The sequence below is a fragment of the Dermacentor variabilis genome, chromosome 7 (assembly GCF_050947875.1).
Source record: "Dermacentor variabilis isolate Ectoservices chromosome 7, ASM5094787v1, whole genome shotgun sequence".
Lineage (NCBI taxonomy): Eukaryota > Metazoa > Arthropoda > Arachnida > Ixodida > Ixodidae > Dermacentor > Dermacentor variabilis.
In genome coordinates this window covers 61,509,252-61,529,897 of record NC_134574.1, presented here as the reverse complement: position 1 = coordinate 61,529,897, position 20,646 = coordinate 61,509,252, and the positions used below count along the sequence as shown (strand labels likewise).

The 20,646-nt window shown below is 47.6% G+C and overlaps 1 protein-coding gene across 3 annotated transcripts in view; it reads right to left on the bottom strand.

Moving 5' to 3' along the window:
- LOC142589081 (uncharacterized) overlaps positions 1 to 20,265 on the bottom strand; it is a 152,438-nt gene extending 132,173 nt beyond the window's left edge. For 2 of the 3 annotated variants that reach the window (XM_075700862.1, XM_075700863.1), the window contains exons 1-3: positions 20,126 to 20,265; positions 5,894 to 6,030; positions 5,760 to 5,827 (exon numbers count right to left, since the gene is read on the bottom strand). In XM_075700862.1, coding sequence (XP_075556977.1) covers positions 5,760 to 5,827; positions 5,894 to 6,030; positions 20,126 to 20,227 — 307 coding nt within the window. In that variant the 5' untranslated portion in view covers positions 20,228 to 20,265. The remainder of the gene's footprint in view (positions 1 to 5,759; positions 5,828 to 5,893; positions 6,031 to 20,125) is intronic. The other variant, XM_075700864.1, reaches the window with a different exon arrangement.
- Positions 20,266 to 20,646: the final 381 nt, after the last annotated feature.

The window sequence follows — 20,646 nt, the reverse complement described above, 5'->3', positions numbered from 1 at the left end:
GAGATCTAAGCACTGCCTTCATGTCGATGGGCTGCGGGAATTTTGTGATAGCAGCTGTCTTCTGCGGTTCGGGGCATGGTTTCCAGGTTCCAGGTTTTCTGATAACGTGGCCCAGGAACAGACTGTCATTTTAAGCGCAGCGGCACTTTTCTGGTTTCAAAGTGAGCCCTAATGACTTGATGGCCTTTTGTACTGTCGCAAGCCGCCTAAAGGGATCGTCGAAATTTTCCTCGAATACATCATCCAAGTAAGCAAGATAGGTCTGCCACTCCAGTCCTGATAACATCGTGCCGATGACACGCTGGAACGTTGCAGGCGCCGAGCACAGTCCAAATGACATGACCTTGAATTCATAGAGGCCGCCTGGCGTGATGAAGACAATCTTTTCGAAATTTCTCACCTCGACTATTATATGCCAGTAGCCAGCCATGAGATTCATTGACGAGAACCACTTACCGTTGCAGAGCCGATTCAATGCGTCGTCTATGCGTGGGAGGGGGTATACGTCCTTCTTCGCTATCTTGTTCAGTCGACGATAATCGATGCAGTAACGTACGGTTCTCTCCTTTCTCTTCACCAAGACTACAGTAGATGCCACGTTCTTTTCGACGGCTGGATAATGTCGTCGCGCAGCATTTCGGCGACTTATTGCCTTATATCTTCACGTTCTCGCGTCGAAACTGAGTAAGGGCTCTGGTATAGTAGTCGAGCGCACACTTCGTTTATTATGTGATGCTTTGCAACTGAAGTGTGTCGAATCCTTGATAACGTCGAAAAGCAGTTTTGGATAGTGAAAGAGACTCCTGTTCTCTTGCTGATTACTCATGGTGAGGCTTACACTTACGTTGCGAAGTGGGGTTCGGAAACTATGCTTGCCGAGGTAGATACGACAGAATCCGAGAGGACAAACGCATTGCTAGTGTCCGCAATTTCCACGTTATATGCGATCGTCGACCCCATGTTTATGTGCTTGAACTTCAGGCTGAAGTTTGTCTGCATCGCTTTCGCCTTCTCTTCGTGCAGTCTAACTATCTTTCTTGCGAAGCACATTTCACGGTCAAGCAGTAGGTGTTGGTCGCTGTCCATGAACCCTTCTACGTCTGCGGGGGTTTCGCTACCGACGGAAATGATACTGGTGGACCGAGGCGGGATGCTCACTTCGTCCTCGAGTACACTCAAGCCACGCTGACTGGAAGGCCTATCCGTCCGCATCGCTTGGTTTGTGGACAGCTTTATGCACTTCCACCTCAGGCCAATTATTGTGCCGTGTTGGTACAGCAAGTCCATGCCGAGCATTACCTCTCGCGAGCACTGCTGGACTACAACGAACGTCGCAGGGTAGGTCTGATCATGCCTTATAATTCTTGCCATGCAGATTCCAGTCGGTATTATCAGGTGTCCTTCAGCTCTCCGAATTTTAGGACTGTTCCATGCAGTCTTGACTGTCACAACATGGCGGCGAATAATCCCTTGATGACGGATGTGTTGGCTCCACTACCTACAAGCTCGGTGAAATCGTGGTCATCGAGAAGCACGTCGACGTCGGCGGTTCTTTGTGTTCCGTTGCAGTTAGGTATTGGCGTCGGATCATGGCTGCATCGCGTTGATCTGTGACTGCTACACGGTGTCGCGAGGTCGTCTTTCGTCTGCGTATTCTTGGCTCCCAGGCTTCGTCGGGATGGCGGCATGTAGTTGCTCCGTTGTCGAAATACATTTGGAACTGTCATCGTCGGCGGCGGAGGATCTTCCGTTATTTAGACATACAGCAACCGCGCCTCCATCAATTGCTGTTTTTAATCTTCCGGATAGGGGCTTAAGGACCGGCCCCGGGCTGGGCCAGTGTATGCTCGGCACTGCTGCGACAGGTAGCGCGATGGCCACGGCAAACGCGAAGGACGTCGGGCTCTCACTGCGTTCTAGCGATGTAGTCGGCGATGTCAGGTGGTCGCTCGCGAAGCTGCGTACTTAGCGCGTTGACGGCGAGCCCTCGTAGGCCCATATCGCGGTAAGGACATCGACGGTAGATGTGACCAGCTTCTCCGCAGGGGTAGCCGAGTGGACAGTGGTCGGGGGCACGCCTAACGTCTGTCATCCTTGGCATGCTGCACGGGGCTACGGGTTAGCGTGCTAGCAGCGGCGGTAGTGGATGACGGAACTGAGGTGCTGCCGAGCCCTGGCGCGGGTGAGGCGGGGTATCGGGACGGCGGGCAAGGGCACCGTACGTCTTCGTTTCCGGCTGAGGCTGCGGCGATTGAGGGACTCCGAGTGACTGTTGGATCTCCTCGCGCACGACGACGACAATCGAAGCCACTTGAGGTTGTGATGAAGGGAACAGCTTCTGTAGCTCCTCCGGAACTACCCTTCTGATAGCCTCGCCTAGGTAGTCGGTGCCTAGTGATTGAACTACGGCGTAGTTGGTTGAGATTTTGCGGCAGTTGAATTGCTGCTGCTGGTCTCGCGAGTGAGTGAGTGAGTGAGTGAGTGAGTGAGTGAGTGAGTGAGTGAGTGAGTGAGTGAGTGAGTGAGTGAGTGAGTGAGTGAGTGAGTGAGTGAGTGAGTGAGTGAGTGAGTGAGTGAGTGAGTGAGTGAGTGAGTGAGTGAGTGAGTGAGTGAGTGAGTGAGTGAGTGAGTGAGTGAGTGAGTGAGTGAGTGAGTGAGTGAGTGAGTGAGTGAGTGAGTGAGTGAGTGAGTGAGTGAGTGAGTGAGTGAGTGAGTGAGTGAGTGAGTGAGTGAGTGAGTGAGTGAGTGAGTGAGTGAGTGAGTGAGTGAGTGAGTGAAAACTTTACTGAGCTCTAGTAATTCTCTCTTTCTGTGGCTGGGGTCTTCCTCCTTGTGTCTTCCCCGGAGATCTTCACCCGCTGCTTCGTCCGTCTTCTACCGCAATCGTACGTTGCCCTTAGTCCAGGGCTCCACTGGCCTGTGCTGTCCGTCGTGCACGCCGCACTAGACCTAGCTGGCCTTCACAGCGGTCGCTGGACAGCAGTTCCTCCCATTGCTCCGCACTCTTTTGTGGTCTCTTCGACGGTCTTCGGTGGCCTTCGTATCATTCCAGTGAAAAGTTCTTGCTTCGCACCGCGCATGATTAGGCGACTTTCTGCTACTGAGTAGTAGACTTTGTTCTCCTCGGACATTTCCGGGTGGTCGTGGCAGAATAGACGGCTCATTTCTTCAGTGAAGATGGGAACGCTCTCGTAAGGTAGCTGCACTCGGGCTTCCAATGAACTTCGGCCCTCTTTTTTGGTACGATGCTCGTGAAGTTCCTCAGGAATTTACCGTGAAAGAGCTCCCACGTTCTAAGCGTGCGCTCGCAGTTCTAGAACCATATCCTCGCGGTATCTTCGAAGGAGAAGTACAGATGACGCAGCTTATCCTCGGGTGTCCAGTTGTTCAAGGCTGAAGTTCAAGTGAAATTCTCCAGCCAGGTTTCTGGATCGTCCGACGAAGCTTCACGGAAGGTAGCTGGCTCCCTGTGTGGTTGAAGCACGATGTGTTAGGGTTGGCGTCGGACACAACGGGCGACAGGTCGTTCACCCGACCTTCTACCAGGCCGGACACCACGGGCGACAGGTCGTTCCCCCTACCTTCTACAAGGCCGGACACCACGGGCCACAGGTCGTTCTCCCTACCTTCTACTAGGCCGGACACTACGGGCGACAGGTCGTTCACCCGACCTTCTACCAGGCTTCGTCGAAATAAGGCTTGACTTCTCCTGCGAGGGTTATTGTCACACACCCTGCGCACAAGGGCCTTCTACCAGGATTCGTCGAAAAGAGGGCTGACTTCTCCTACCCGTGCTCGGTAATGCAGGAGGAGGGGCCCTCTCTCTGTGCCTGTCACGTGACATCGACGGAAGCAAGATCCCGCCCACACTTGTAGAGAGCCTATTTAAGGGGCTCCGAAATGTACTTTGATACTTCATGCTTTTCTTATTTTCTTTCAACTACCTTTGAATAAACCGTGCAAGTTTCGCACTAGCAAATCGTCTCGCCCTTCCTCGGTCGCCATGTTCTACCGGATGCCTGCAGCCCGCCGACAACGCCACGCTACCTAATAAGTAATGTCGGTCGAGCTTCGATAGGCAGGCGCCGCTACTTCTCGGCAGCAGTACGGTACGCTACCCTGGAGTACGCAACAGATGGCGGACGCTGAAGCTGCCGTTATAGCTATTGACTTGGCTACGACCTTCCTGGTCGTCTTAGGCAAAAATCTGTACTCCGGGGGCAACCCTTGCAGTCTGCGGCTAGCTCGCTGGCCTTTAGCGACGTTGGTGGTGTCTTCGGTGTTGGCGCTTGGATCACGGCTTGTTTGAGGCGTCCGGTCGATGAACCAAAGCACCTCCACCAGATGTAACCTGGTAGTGACGGTCAGGATCACAGTAGCAAAACTGTAAATGGCGAAATTAACTCTTTATTGGACCGAGCTGTGTCCCAAAAAACAGGCTCACTCAAAGCACGATGATAGCAGCCCAGACAGTCTGCAATCGAGGAAAATCTTATGCGGGGTTCAATCGCGTCGGCTTTTATACATGAATCATCGAAAGTTCCACAGTAATCACTGGTGTCCAAGTGTCTTCCGGAAAGCACCACACAATTCGGGCTGCGAATACATGCAAGCAGATTAAACAAGGTTTGGTGACAACTAAAAGCGGATAGAATGATTGATAACATTCGAGAAACTTCCGTTACATGCAGCTGCGTCAATTGCTGAGCGGTGACAGTTGTTGAACGGGGAACCGCGGTCAGCTAAGAAAGATAAAGCACACGTATCAATATATATATATATATATATATATATATATATATATATATATATATATATATATATATATATATATATATATATATGTGTGTGTGTGTGTGTGTGTGTGTGTGTGTGTGTGTGTGTGTGTGTGTGTGTGTGTTCAAGGGCCACACATGTATGTGTGATTTCTTGGTTTATTGGAGGTTGCGTCAAGTGTGATTTGGTGCAATTTATTCAAGCATTCCATGATGGTGCTTCCTAAAGACGACGATTTCAGCGTTAATCATCCTCCAAACTTATGTCTCCGAAACCAATACCTATCGCAATTACGCTCACCATAGTTAACTGCGACTTCATAATCACCATGGTAACATCTTCACAAGGTGTTTAAACTACACATATCGGCGTTATGTAATGGCCGCGTGATATCTGGCACAGCAGTATGAAGTTTTGCGGTCAACATGAAGTACAATGTGTACAGCCTTGTTGCTAATTTTCTCAATGACACTATTAAGCCAGAGGCTGTGTTATCCTGTAGTTGTTAGCACATTGATAGAGCTCCTGATTGGTACGTTCGGAATTCATACCGAAAATCCTACTGATCAATGCCCTGGCGGCGCGTTTTACACTGTGATGAAATGCATGTGGCGGGATTCTGGGAACATTTCTTGTGACTGCAAATTCAGTGATACTTAAGTTGACTGTTTTGCAACTGACTTTCAATCGACTGTGTTGTCTAGCATAAACTGCGGCGGGATACGTGGGCAAAGCGCTCTTTAATTTTTTTTTTCAGAGTACAGCACGCACCGTGAAGAGAAAGCGCTAGCGAGCGACCATAAAACAAGCGCCACTAGTAATGGTGTGCGATGTTAGGACGTCCAAACCATGAACCAGAATTCATAAATTCGGTATCTGAAGGATTCAGTTGCATTAGCAGGTGCATTTTAAAGAATATATTAGAAAATCCTATTTTATATAGAGAATATAACGCAAATAAACAGCTCAGCTTACTAAGATACCTGGAATATTGATTTCCATGTGCTTCTTTCGATTCGGATTGAAGGTTCCTAGAATTCTTCTAGAGATCCTGCGAACAAAAAAGTTTATCAGCATATATGCTTATGCGGTGCCACGCGTTAAACGACAACATTACTTTTCCTCTCCAAGAACAAACTGTCGCTTGAAATAAACTGAAGCTTTCGTCATGTCTTGGACTATGTCAACTTCACATCGACGATTCGTGGGTCCGGTTGTATAAACAGTCCATATTGGGTCCGTCGTATCGAAGAACTGAAATCAAGGGCCACAGACTTGTTATATATACTGAACCATCGCTGCGTGTGCGTATTCGATTATATACGGCACTTACTTTTCATTGCTCTCATTTGATTACGCGCAATGCACATAGTGGGACTGAAAATTGTGTACCAGCTCGTTGCCTTTATCATCATCGTCATTCCTTCACTGCACTTCACTTACAGCTAGAGTCCTGTTAATGCGCTCAAACACAAATGCTTCTATGCAGGCTTGGGTAGCTCTATTTCTAGCTGTTAACACGCGTGGATGAATCTCTCCTTTATTCAGCAGTGGGAGGTAAATATGTGCTCTGAACCACAGCAATCATTAAACCGTTTTATCAGCGAGCTTTATGTAGGCAATGCACAAGAGGTACGATGCGTGTCCACCATGCTTAGGATTAAACGTAATAGTTCTGCGGAAACCCGCAAGGTGGATAGAAGTAATTAAAATCAGACCTCCACCCGTTCATAGCAGTTGCTACAAAAGAAATCCATACGGGTTCCTCTAAAGATAAGCCTCGCAGTTGAAGAGAAATTCGTCCTGGTCCGGGACTCGAACCCGGGACCACCGCATTTCCGGGGCAGCCGCTCCACCATGTGAACTAACCAGGCGGCTAACAGATGGCACGGTTAAGTCAAATTTGTCATCAACTCGAAGCAAAGGCAAGAGTTTGACGTAATAGTTCTGTGGAAACCCGCAACGTGGATAGAAGTAATTAAAAATAGAAAATCAGACGTCCACAAGTTCGTAGCGATTGCTACAAAGGAAACCCACACGGGTTCCTCGAAAGATAAGCCTCGCAGTTGAAGAGAAATTTGTCCTGGTCCGGGACTCGAACCCGAGACCACCGTCTTTCCGGGGCAGCCGCTCTACCACCTCAGCTAACCAGGCGGCTAGCCGATGATGGGGCGAAGTCGAATTTTTCAACAACTCGAAGCAAAGGGTAGAGTTTGACGTAATAGTTCTGCGGAAACCCGCAAAGTGGATAGAAGCAATTAAAAAGGGAAAAATCGGAGATCCACCACTTCGTAGCAATTGCTACAAAAGAAATCCACACGGGTTCCTTAAAAGATAAGCCTCGCAGTTGAAGAGAAATTTGTCCTGGTCCGGGACTCGAACCCGGGACGTAATAGTTCGACGTAATAGTTCCGCACAACTATTACGTCAAACTCTTGCCTTTGCTTCGATTTGTTGATAAATTCGACTTCGCCCTGCCATCTGCTAGCCGCTTGGTTAGCTCAGATGATAGAGCGGCTGCCTCGGAAAGGCGGTGGTCCCGGGTTTGAGTCCCGGACCAGGACGAATTTTTCCTCAACAGTGAGGCTTATCTTTCGAGGAATCCGTGTGGGTTTCCTTTGTAGCAATTGCTACGAACGGGGGTGGATGTCTGATTTTCCTTTTATTAATGCTTAGAACTATATCAGGTTGCACCTGTGCTATTTGTCACTGACGCTGTGGCTGACCGAACAATGCCAATTGTTGAACAGAGGAAAAAACCTGTGTTATCGGACTTCAAAAAAAATGAAACGTGGATATCGAATGCACTGAAAAACATCGTCGATCTCACGGTTCCAAGTCTCGAACGGCGGGAAACAGCAGTTGTTGTATGGTTGCCAAGCGGGGAAACGTGCGAGGGCTGCCGGAAAATAAAACCACTTTCCGAGCTCTTTTGCTACCATGTAAACTCAAGAACAATTTTAGTCTCATCAGTTTCTCATCATCAGGTACTCAACAGGTACGCGGCACTTTCAATCAACATCATGCTACGCATGATGCTCATATGCCTATAAGAACAAACGAATCGTATAAGTACTAGCGTTGTTTATGCAGATATTCACGCATTCATTAGGCATATGCCTACGGCTGAAAACTTCAATCCCCTGTATTCTGAAGCGATTATCCATTCAAACTTGATCTTCCACTCTATGATTTTCATGATGATTTATTGGCATACCCTTTGAAACTGGGCAGTGACAAATAGTCACCCAGCCTGATTGAGTTAAACAGCTATGCTATACAAGATTTTCCACCGAGCTGAGCATGCGCAGTCCCTAGATCAAAGAAGAAGCAGCGATATTCAAGCGGGACCAGGAATGTCGATGAATCGCAGTGACCGCTTTTGTAGGGGGATAGCATTGCCATTCACTTTCTTGAGCTCGGATGGCGGGTTCATAGGAGGAGTGCTCTAGAATAACGGGGTTAGTGTTTCTCCAATCCTGTGACGACAAGATGAAGCAGGTACAGAAGTGGCTTACTTTGGACAGAGTCGTGTGTGCAATCTACGACTCTGTCGCATGGGTAAACTTAAGTGAAAGGGTGACTTGTCTTGGAGCGAGCAGTCCAAGCGTTCGGGAAAAGAAACCGGCCTTCCGGCTTTGCTAGGGAGTGATTCATCGAGCAGCCTGCCCACGTGACGTCAGCCGAGCACGATAATAAAATGCTGCCAGCTTAACATACAATGTGTCATTGCAGAATCCCTGCCGCAGTTATATGACGAAGCTGGAATTATGATGGTGGACCGACCACGACGGCACTACGAACACGAGCACGTACCTTCTGGAATAAGCTAGTAGGCAGTTCGGCTCGCTTGGTCAGCATAAGAGGCTAGGTAATGTCGCGTAGTGTGATGGCGAAGAACACATCAGCAGAACTGTGAATAACTTAACTTTTTATTGGGCAAACCTGTACGCACAAAAGCAAATTACACTGAACGCACTGTAATACTGGGGAACACAGTCGGCGATCGTCGGAATATAATAAGCGGGCGAAGCGTGACGGCTTTTATAGATCACTCGTCGAAGGTTCAAGTGTAATCACTAGTGCCCGAGTGCTTTCCGGAAACTACTACAAGATCTATGTCGCGTATGCAATCTGATAATACATGATTCGGCGAGGACATACCAGATAGAATGAATGATTATGATGATCATCATCATCAGCCTGGTTACGCCCACTGCAGGGCAAAGGCATCTCCCAAACTTCTCCAACTACCCCGGTCATGTACTAATTATGGCCATGTCGTCCCTGCAAACTTCTTAATCTCATCCGCCCATTTAACTTTCTGCCGCCTCCTGCTACGCTTCCCTTCCTTTGCAGTCCAATCCGTAACCCTTAAAGACCATCGGTTATCTTCCCGCTTCATTACATGTCCTGCCCATGCCTATTCCTTTTTTCTTGATTTCAACTAAGATGTCATTAACACGCGTTTGTTCCCCCACCCAACCTGCCCTTTTCTTATCCCTTAACGTTACACCCATCATTGTTGTTTCTATAACTCGTTCCGTCGTCCTCAATTTAAGTACAACCCTTTTCGTAAGCCTCCAGGTTTCTGCCCCGTACGTCAGTACTGGTAAGTCACAGCTGTTATACACTTTTCTCTTGAAGGATAATGGCAACCTGCTGTTCATGATCTGAGAATGTCTGCCAAACGCCCGCCAGCCTATTCTTATTCTTCTGATTATTTCAGTCTCATGGTCCGGATCTGCTGTCACTACCTGCCCTACCCGCCGTGGTTGCTCAGTGGCTATGGTGTTGGGCTGCTGAGCACGAGGTCGCGGGATCGAATCCCGGCCACGGCGGCCGCATTTCGATGGGGGCGAAATGCGAAAACACCCGTGTGCTTAGATTTAGGTGCACGTTAAAGAACCCCAGGTGGTCAAAATTTCCGGAGTCCTCCACTACGGCGTGCCTCATAATCAGAAAGTGGTTTTGGCACGTAAAACCCCAAATATAATTATTATTACTACCTGTCCTAAGTAGACGTATTCCCTTACCACTTTCAGTGCCTCGCTACCTATTTCTCTAGCGAGACTGTTAAACATTACTTTAGTTTTCTGCAGATTGATTTTAGACCCACAATTCTACTTTGCCTCTCCAGATCAATGAGCATGAGTTGCAATTGGTCCCCCGAGTTACTAAGCAAGGCAGTATCATCAGCGAATCGCAAGTTACTAAGGTATTCGCCATTAACTCTTATCCACAATTCTTCCCAATTCAGGTCTCTGAATACCTCCTGTAAACACTCTGCGAATAGCATTGGAGAGGTCGTGTCTCCCTGCCTTACTCATTCTTTATTCGGATTTTGTTGCTTTCTTTATGGAGGACTACAGTGGCTGTGGAGCTGCTATAGATACCTTTCAGTATTTTTACATACGGCTTCTCTACACCCTCATTCCGTAATGCCTCCATGACGGCTGAGGTTTCCACTGAATCAAACGCTTTCTCGTAATCAATGACAGCTATATATAACGGTAGGTTATATTCCGGGTATTTCTCTATTACCTAATTGATAGTGTGAATATGGTTTATTGTTGAGTAGCCTTTACGGAATGCTGCCTGGTCCTTTGGTTGACAGAAGTATAAGGTGTTCCTCATTCTATTTGCGATTACCTTAGTAAATACTTTGTAGGCGACGGAGAGTAAGCTGATCGGTCTATAATTTTTCAAGTCTATGGCGTCCCCTTTCTTCTGGATTAGGATTATCTTAGCGTTCTTCCAAGATTCCGGTACGCTCGGGGTAATGAGGCGTTGCTTATACAGGGTGGCCAGTTTATCTACAACAATCTGCCCACCACCCTTGAACAAATTTGCTGTTACCTGATCCTCCCCAGCTAATTTCCCCCTTTGCATAGCTCCCAAGGCTTTCTTTACTCCTTCTGGGGTTACTTGTAGCATTTCAAATTCCTCTAAACTATTCTCTCTTCCATTATTGTCATGGGTGCCACTAGTACTGTATAAATCTCTATAGAACTCCTCTGCCACTTGAACTATCCCATCCATATTAGTAATGATATTGCCATCTTTGTCTCTTACCGCATACATCTGATTCTTGCCAATTCCTAGTTTCATCTTCACTGCTTTTAGGCTTCCTCCGTTCCGGAGAACATGTTCAATTCCATCCATATTATACTTCCTTATGTCAGCTGTCTTACGCTTGTTGATTAACTTCGAAAGTTCTGCCAGCTCTATTCTAGCTGTAGAGTTAGAGGCTTTCATACATTGGCCTTTCTTGATGAGATCGTTCGTCTCCTGCGATAGCTTATGGTATCCTGTCTAACGGAGGTACCACCGACTTCTGTTGCACACTCCTTAATGATGCCTGTAAGATTGTCGTTCATTATTTCAACACTAAGGTGCTCTTCCTGACTTAAAGCCGAATAACTGTAATGTAGCTTATCCGGAATTCCTCTATTTTCCCTTTTACCGCTAACTCATTGATTGGCGTCTTAAGTACCAATTTATTCCGTTCCCTAATAACTCCTAATAACTCCTCCCTGCTATTCCTGGTGCCTGTGCCATATTCCCCCACTGACTTGTATCAAGCCTGCTTCTTGCCTTCCTTGGCATTGAAGTCGCCCATCAGTATACTGTATTTTGTTTTGACTTTACCCATCGCCAATTCCACGTATTCATAGAAGCTTTCGACTTCCTGGTCATCATGACTGTTTGTAGGGGCGTAGACCTCTTCGACCTTCAATTTCTACCTATTATTAAGTGTCACAACAACACCTGCCACCCTCTCATTAATGCTATAAACTCCTGTATATTACCAGCTATATTCTTATTAATCAGGAATCCGACTCCTAGTTATCGTCTCTCCGTTAAGCCCCGGTAGCCCAAGACGTGCCCGCTTTTTAGCACTGTATATGCTTCATTTGCCCTCCTGACTTCACTGAGCCCTATTATATCCCAATTGCTGCCCTCTAATTCCTCCAATAGCACTGCTAGACTTACCTCACTAGATAACGTTCTAGCGTTAAACGTTGCCACGTTCAGATTTCAATGGCGGCCTGTCGGGATCCAGCGATTCTTAGCACCATCTGCTGCGTCACAGGTCTGACCGCCGCCGTGGTCAGTTGCTTCGCAGCTGCTGGGGAGTGAGGGCCGGGGTTTGATTGTTGTATTGATATAGGAGGCTGTGGCCAAGTACTGCACCAGGGTGGTCAATCCTGCTCTGGTGAGGGAGTGCATTACCGGTTCTGGTCACCGGGATCAAGCCGCACTCCAGTCCTCTTGATGCAATTTTATCCACACGCGGATTTCTTTTATTCCGGTAGAAAATTGCGCGGCACCGGTATTCGAACCACGCTCCTCTTGTACAAGAGGCGGATGCTCTACCTCTACGCCACCGCTGCACCTCTATCCTCTATCCGCTACACCTCTAGAATGAACTATAACATTCGCTTAAGTTCCAAATCGTGTTGGCACGTCTTGCGCTGAGTGATAACGTTTAACATCTCCTGGTCGGTGACAAGTGGTCACCGGTGAATCGTAAACAACTGCACATGTCGATGCCCTCCTCTTAAGACGCATCGTCCCGATGGTAAAATCATAAAAACAGAACAAAAAACAAACGCACTCTTATAAAGAAACGAAGAGACAAAGTCCCAAAGTTCCTTAGCGCTGATAGAGCGGCTTAAGGCGCACTACATGGACCATTTGAGATCGTGCGCGGCGCCGCTGTGATTGCGACATGCCGTCTGGCAAAACCTCATAGTCTAGTGCGCTAATACGATGATCTTGTAGGGTACGAAGTAACGTCACAAAACTTTCTCCCTGAGAACTCTTCGGCGTATTTGGGCCCAAACCCAAGCATGGTCTCCGGGCTGGCACTCCACGTACCGTTGTCGAAGATTGTAGTGTTCGCTGTCGGTCCTCTGCTGGTTCTTGACGCGCAGGCGCGCGAGCAGTCGGGCTTCGGCGCGCTGGAGATAGGCAGCGACATTTAGATGCTCTTCATCGGTGATGTGCGGCATCATGGCATCGAAAGTCGTCGTCGGGTTCCTGCCGTAAATCAGCTTGAAGGGCGTGATTTGCGTTGTTTCTTGCACCGTTGTGTTGTCAGCGAAGGTTGCCCACGGCAGGACGGCATCAAACGTCTAGTGCTTTACGTCGAAGTACATTGCAAACACTTCGGCGAGGGTCTTGTTCAGCCGCTCCGCAAGATCATTCGTCTGTGGGTGGTAGGCATTTGCCCTCGCGTGGTTGTCTGGCTGTATTGCAGAATGGCTTGGGCGAGCTCTGCAGTAAAGGCAGTTCCTCTGTCCCTGCTGAGGGCTTCTGGGCACCATGTCGCAGGAGGATGTTCTCGACAAAGAATTTCTCCACTTCGGCTGCGTTACCTTTCGGCACAGCTTTTGTTCCGGCGTAGCGGGTACGGTAGTCCATGGCCACAATGATGCACTTGTTTCCAGATGTTGACGTCGGAAAAGGTCCCAATAAATCCATCCTGATCTGCTGAAATGTTCGCCAAGGATACTGGATCGATTGTAATACTCCCGCTGGCCTTGTCGGCGCTGTCTTGCGTCGCTGGCAGTCAGGGCATGAAGGGCAACGTCGGCGGCAAGGTGCGGTCAATAGTACTTCTCTTGCATTATTGCGAACGTACGAGAAAGCCCAAGGTGCTCGGCTGTCTCGCCGTCGTGCAGGACATGCAGCAATTTTGGTTCATCATCATCATGATTTATTCTCCCTTAAGGACCCCTTTCAGGGTATTTCATAAGGGTTCGACTGCTGCTGGCACAAGGAGGAGGTAGTTTCCGCGGGCAGTGGAGAAGTTCTCTTTTGCGAGGACGTCGTTGCGCAAGCAAACCAAGGACAGTGCACTTCAAAATATCCTAGGGACATTGGTCTTGCCTTCTAGGTACTCCACGTTTTCTCGTTGCTGCTCGGCGAAGTCTTCTGCAGATTTTTTTTTTCCTAGAAAGGCGTCGTTGTTGAGTTTGCCTTGCGTTGGCGGGTCAATATTATCGCGCGACAACCAATCGGTGTGAGAAGGTTTCCCCCCGGATTTATAGAACATGGTGATGTCCAATTCCACGAATTTGAGACTCCATCGGGCGATGCGATCTGAAAGATCGTTTGAATTTGCCAGCCAACAAAAGGCATGGTGGTCACTTACCAGTTTGAAATGCCGGCCGTATATGCAAGGCGGAAATTTCACCCTATCCGAAATGATCGCAAGGAACTCTTTCTCTGTCGTAGAGTAATCCGCTTCCGCTTTTTACAGTGACCAGCTAACGTAAGGTGTTACGCTTTCAACTCCGTCCTTCCTTTGAACTAGCACGGCACCGTGGCCTATGCTTCTTGCGTCGGTGTGGAGTTGCGTCTCCGCTTCTTCGTCGAAGTGTGAAACTACCGGCGGTTACTGCAGCCATCGCTTCAGCTTCTCAAATGCGTCATTCTGCCGTGTTTCCCAATCAAATTCGACGTCGTATTTTGTGAGATGGCTTAATGGCTCCGTGATGCTTTACAAGTCTTTTAGAAAGCGCCTGTAATAGGCACACGAGCCAAGGAATCTGCGCACCGCCTTCTTGTCGACGGTCCACGGGGGCTTAGTGATGGCAGCTGTCTTCTGTGGGTCAGGACTTACTCCAGAGTTGCTAATAAAGTGCCCTAGAAACAGAAAGAGTCCGTAAGGAAAACGGTCTTTTCCTGCTTCAGGGTGAGTCCAGGTGACTTGATCGCCCCTAGTACTGTCTGAAGCCACCTTAGATGATCTTCATAATTCGTCATCCATGTAGACGGCACAAGTCTGCCACTTCAGTCATTCCTAGACTGCATTTCTTAAGCCCTTGAATGTTGCAGATGCAGAGCAAAATCCAAATGGCATCAAAAGGTCATCTGGTGTGTTAAAATCGGTCTTCTCTAAATACCTTTCATCGACCTCAATTTGCCAATAACCATTTTTGATATCTATCGAAGCGAAATACTTAGCATTGCAGAGCCGGTCTGATGGGTCGTCTACCCGTCGGAGGGGGTCCTATAGGCGTTATCAGGTATCCTCCAGCTATCCGGATTTCAGGACCTTCCCATGCAGTTCTTCAACTGGGCGGCAATGGGTCCTCTGATGACGGAGTAGTCAGCTCCAGTGTCTACAAGTGCGATGACTTTCTGGCCGTTGAGAAGCACGTCGATCTCTATGGTTTTGTGTCTGACGTTACAGTTTCGTCTTGGCGTCGGGTCACGGCTGTGTCGTCTTGAGCTGTGGCTGGAACGTCACGTCGTCATTTCTTCTTTTGTCGGCGTACTCTTTGCCTCAAAGCTTCGTCGGAATGACGACATCTCGTTGGTATTTCGTCGAGATATTCTTTTCGGCGTCTTCATCATCGGCAGAGGATCTTCGTCAGTTTGAAAAACAGCAACCGCGCATCCATCAGCAGCTGCTTTTAGTTTTCTGGATATGGGCCGACGGACCGGCCCCGGGCAGGATCAGTGTAGGGTTGGCTCTGCGTCGACAGGTAGCGGCTTGGTGATGGTGAATGGGATGGTCGTCGAGTTCTCCACTGTGTGGCGTCGAGGTAGTCGGGGATATCGCGAGGAAGATGACTTTGCTGCAGGCGCGACGCATTCACAGCGAACTCTCGTACTCTCATCTCGTGGTATGCGCAACGGTGGTAGACGCGGCCGGCTTCCGCTCAGTGATAGCAGAGCGGGCAGTTCTCGGAGGCACGCCTAATATCTCTCTACCTTGTGGCGTTGCGCGGGTCGACAGGCGGTCAAGGTGGCGGAATCGGTCGTGGTGGAGTCTGGCGATGGAATGGGGCGTGGCGTGGGCGCGGAGGGGTAACCTGACGGTGGGCTACGGCAGCGTAGGTCCTTGTGTCCGGCCGAGGCTGCGGTGGTCCAGGAACTCTCAGTGACCGCTGGATTTTGTCTCGGACTACGTCAGCAATCAAATTCACTCGGGGCTGCGACAATGGGAACATTTCAGTAGTCCCTCTGCTTGAAGGTAAGCGCTGTCTGGAGTCGAGCGATAATTGTACTGTCTTGTACACAATTCTAACACCTTCTCAGCTGTGGTAACCTCCGTTAGAAATTCTCCTACGCTCTTCCAGCGAATAGTTCTTGCTTTACCCCACACATGAGATACCGAATTTATTATTCTCCTCAGGCGTATCTGAGTCGGCGCGGCAAGGTCGGGCGCGTTGTCTCTTTAGTGAAGATCGGGATGTTCTCTTTCCTGCATCTGCCTGCAAGTTTCCCGCAGAGCCTGAGCTCACTCTTTGCGCACGACGCTCGTCAAGGTCTGTAGGAGGCCGTTGCGGAATAGGTCTCATGTCGTCAGGGTCGATTGCGGGTTTAAAACCATGTTGTAGCGCAGTCTTTTAAAGGAGACGTACACATGCCGCTGCTTGTCGTCGTAGTTCCGGTTATTCAATGCAGCGACCGTTTCGTATATGTCCAGAAATTTGTATATATGTCCAACAATGAACGTTGGTGGCTCCCTGGGCTTCTGTAGCACGATGGCGGACGCTGGGGCTGCAATTGCGGCAGTTACGTTGGCCACGATCTTCATTGTCATCTCAGCAAAAAGTCCGTGCTCCGGGGGCAGGTTTCGCAGCCTGCGACTTCCTCAATGGTTTGGGGCGTAGTTAGTGTGGTCTTCGGGTTGCGGTATATCAACGCAAAAGAACATCCACTAGATGTCCCGTTGTAGTGTTGCAGAAGAACAAAACAGCAAAACTTTGAATAACTCAACTCTTTATTGGGTGAGCCTGTGCCCACAAAAGCAAGTTACGTTCAAAGCACAACGACAGTGGCGAACACTGTCAGCGATCGTCGGAATCTGATCAGCGGGTCAAGCGCATCGACTTTGATACGTCACTCTTTCAAGGTTCTAGAGCACTCGCTGGTGTTCGCGTGGTTTCCAGAAACTACTAAACAATTCGCGTCGCGTATTCAATTCGATAATGCGCGGCTCGGCGAGGGCATAACAGATAGAATGAACGATAATATTCGCGTAATTTCTCGATCAAGTAGGCGCGTCTTGCTCTAAGCGGTGAAAAATGGTCAACGGAGAAACATGAACAAGTTCACGTGTAAATATATGCTGAAGTGCCTGAAGTAGGGAAATAATGCTAATCATAATAAAATTGTGAACATTTGTCACCGCTGATCAATATAGGACATGGATAGTTTAAAAAAGGGGCCCCTGGGAAATTATATTATTATTTACTAATATTTAAGCGGTCCAGACAGACAACAGATCTCTGTCTCAGTGTGTCTTCGTTAGTTCTCATTTACCATGAAGGTTATTTTTAAGACGAAGGTTTTTTTTTTCTTTCTTCGTCTTTTCCACTACTGCTGCTGCGGCCGCTCCTGAGCCTGCTGTGGCTGTCGGGCTTGCCGCGCCGGGGGGAAAGGGGGGAGTTCAGAGAGTCCACGCAAACATGGAAATAGTGTGGCAGGGAGGAAAGGTGACGCGAGAAACTTGTTTTGACATTTCCATCGCGTCGCATGTTCATAATGACCTGTGGAGCTCCATGACGTCGCCATATTTGTCTCTTGGCAGATGTAATTATTCGTATTCCCCCGCCATAGCATTTCCGAAGCTTAAGGGCTTACCCTTCTGCTAGCATGGAACAGTTCGGAGCGAAGGTTGATAGAGTGGTAGAGAGGAGGCAAAGAATGCGTAGAACTGACGCCGTCGTGAAACAAGTTAATAACAGTACTGCCACCCTTCGCTAGCAATTCCCATACAGGAGGGACGGGAAGGGCGGGACGGGAAAAAACGTGACCTGAGAAGGCAAGCAAACACGACCGTGGTTGCGGTCAAACCGAAGGTTTGGTACGGTATGTTTACGCTATTTCCGAAAAATAAACACCATGCAAATTTGTCAAACGGACAACTGATGCAAGGCGTGCACACGCAAAGCCGCTTTAAATCGCCGTAGGAACCAGGGGACACTACAGAAGCGGTCGCACGTGATGCCAACGCTTCTGTGACCGCAGCGGCAGCTTTGCGGCTATGCTGTTTCTCGACGCCGCGAGTTCGATCCTGACCGGGGCCGCCGAATCTCATCGGTAGCGAATTACAAAAAACGCTCATGCACTTTGATTTAGGTGCACAATACAGCACATCTGATTGTCAAAATCATTCCGGAGTCCTCTACTATAGCGTGCCCCATAAACCGATTTTAATTTTGGCATAGTACAGCCCCATAATTGAGATAACGTTTAACACTTCTGCCACGATGCGATGTGCCACGTGAGGGAATGACAACGTTCAAACCTCTCAGAAGTTATGAACAATGGCGCACAAGGCCTCAATCAAGCACGTCTCCCTGTGAGTTCTGTTTATGACGCAGATAAACAGCAGTCGTTCGCGCGAGGTAATGTTTAGCATCCACTCACCGCTCTTGTGTTGGACAAAAAGCTGAAGACATCAAATATTCGGCGTCAACATCACCGCTAATTATCAAACAGCCCACAAAGCTACGTCGACATTGATTCCCACAATGGGTGTTTCTTTTACGAAAAGCTCAGCATTATGCCTCCTGTTCGGTGCTTTGATCTGTGCTCGGAGTTAGAATACCCGAGCAAAACCATTCTAACGGACGCTTTCAAGTTAATGAGGTCGTATACTTGGCTTATTAACATAGCATACCTACATGTACAACAAAATGACAGTATGGCGGTGTATAATCGCCTATGCCATTGTCCTGTTATTTGCACGCTGCACAGCGATTAGTTTTACGGCTTAAGGGGCAGTGCAACCTCCCCAGAGTCCATATTTTTGCGGTTTGAACATTCGACCTAACTTGCGCAATAAATAACAGACAAGAATTCAGCAAAAATACAGCGTAAATTCATTGAAAACCCCGTTAGCCCCTTTCAAATAGGCAGCAGGCGATGACATACGCGAATAAGAGCGCTCGCTTTGTGTCTTTCGACATCAAACTACTTCTACCTAAGCTTAGTCGTTTGAGTAAAGATCAATAAGATGAAAACGCGGGCACTAATCATATGCTAGGTGGATTATGAAAACCGCCTGGATACAGTTTAAGAACCACACATCTGTAACAGGCTTAAAGATCTCTTGAGCCGTAAGGCACCGGTGACAGTAATAAACGACTTAGCAAAACATCGAAATTAAATAACCTAATAGTTTTGATAAATATGTGTGGCATTTTTTATACCTGTGAAAGTCATTCCTGAAGCTCCAAAGCGTCTCTTAGACTCTTCGAACTTTTAAGCATATCACTCTTTAATATTGCTGATGTTTTATATTGATACATTTGAATGAAGACTTAAATACAGCCTTCAAAGATGTAAGCGAGTATAATGTTGTGCTAATTGAACGACGATTCGCCAGACTATTCGTAAACTGATTCGCAACTTCACTGAACTTTGAACCCCCGCAGTTATTAAGAGTGACACTTCGACAATTGCAGCTGAAATAAATTATCATTAACGTGTCCATTAATGAAGCAAGAAACCTGAAGCATTACCGTGAAGGGATACTGCTGTTGTACGCTTCTTGGAGCACTAGATATTGTTAATAACAACTTACTAGGACATTCATGATACGAATCAACCGACCAATGAAGCCATAATGGTTTAAATATTCCGCAAATGGTTCTAATTTGTGTATCTAAATGACCTCAAGACCTCTACAAATACGATATAAATAATTCTTAAACATAAACATAACTTTAATACAACATAAATAAATAATTTTATTAAATGCACATTAAAGATTTTGTTATGTTCGTATGCGCCAAATATGAATTCGAACTCCACGTCAACATTACACTACTAAAAGATTTTCAATGGAAGACTGATGCATTTACTGAGGCTTGTTCAGATCAAGTAAAATGTCAGTGGCTAGTCATCGCACAGTCCGATCATTTTTGTTTTCTCTCTCTCGTCATCTTTTGTCCTTTAGGAATATTAAACCAAGCAAAGTAGACCAGTTTACTTTTTTCGCAAATTACAGCGTGCTTTACACAAAGGCCCCTCGCAACAGTTCAGATTCCTATAACCCCTTGGAGAACGCCGGCAGAATGCAGTTACTGTAACAGCTACTCATCATGTGCTGGCCAAAATACCAGCCACGCCCTGTCCTTAACCACTACAGTTACAATTCACTTTCGCCTTCTCGGCGCTTTGTCAATAATACGACCGGAACTGGCCAGTCATCCACCAAGCAGTAAAAAATAACAAATGGCCTGCAACATGAAATCACGCTTAAGAAACTTGTATACGAAACACTAACGATTAAGGGGAAAATTAGGGTTGACTTTTAACAATATACACAGAAATCAAATTTGATAATATAATGATTAGGTCAAAATATACCTACTTTTCGTATTTTGTAAGCTTGGCTTGGATAGGTTGGAAACTTACATTCCGACATGACGAAGCAGACGGCAAAAAGAAAACCTGCTAGAAGCTCCATGTGCATGCTGCAGCAACCTGCTGAGAGCGCACCGTTTCCAAGGATTTCCCGTCACGCGGTTTACAAAAAGCTTTTCTGAGATATTACGAATCGGCGCCGACGTAAGTTGAATGTTGCGGAGTTAACAGGTGTGCGATCCAAAAATAGGGGACATAGACATGGAAGTTGTATTATCACAGAGTAAATTGCCTAACAGCGTCTGCTTGCGTCTTTAGGTTAAAAAGGCTGAGAGAAAAAAGTGCATTGCACTTCAATATATATGAGTGCTTTACTCTTTTTCGCGAGCTTCCTTTGCAGCGTTGTTATTAGGGTCTTTTTTAGGGAAACTGCAGACAATAACACAGTATATTTCCAGTGCGCAGGGCCCTAATTTGAGTTAACTTATCTTTAAAAGATCGCCGACGATTACGGTACTCCCTAATGCT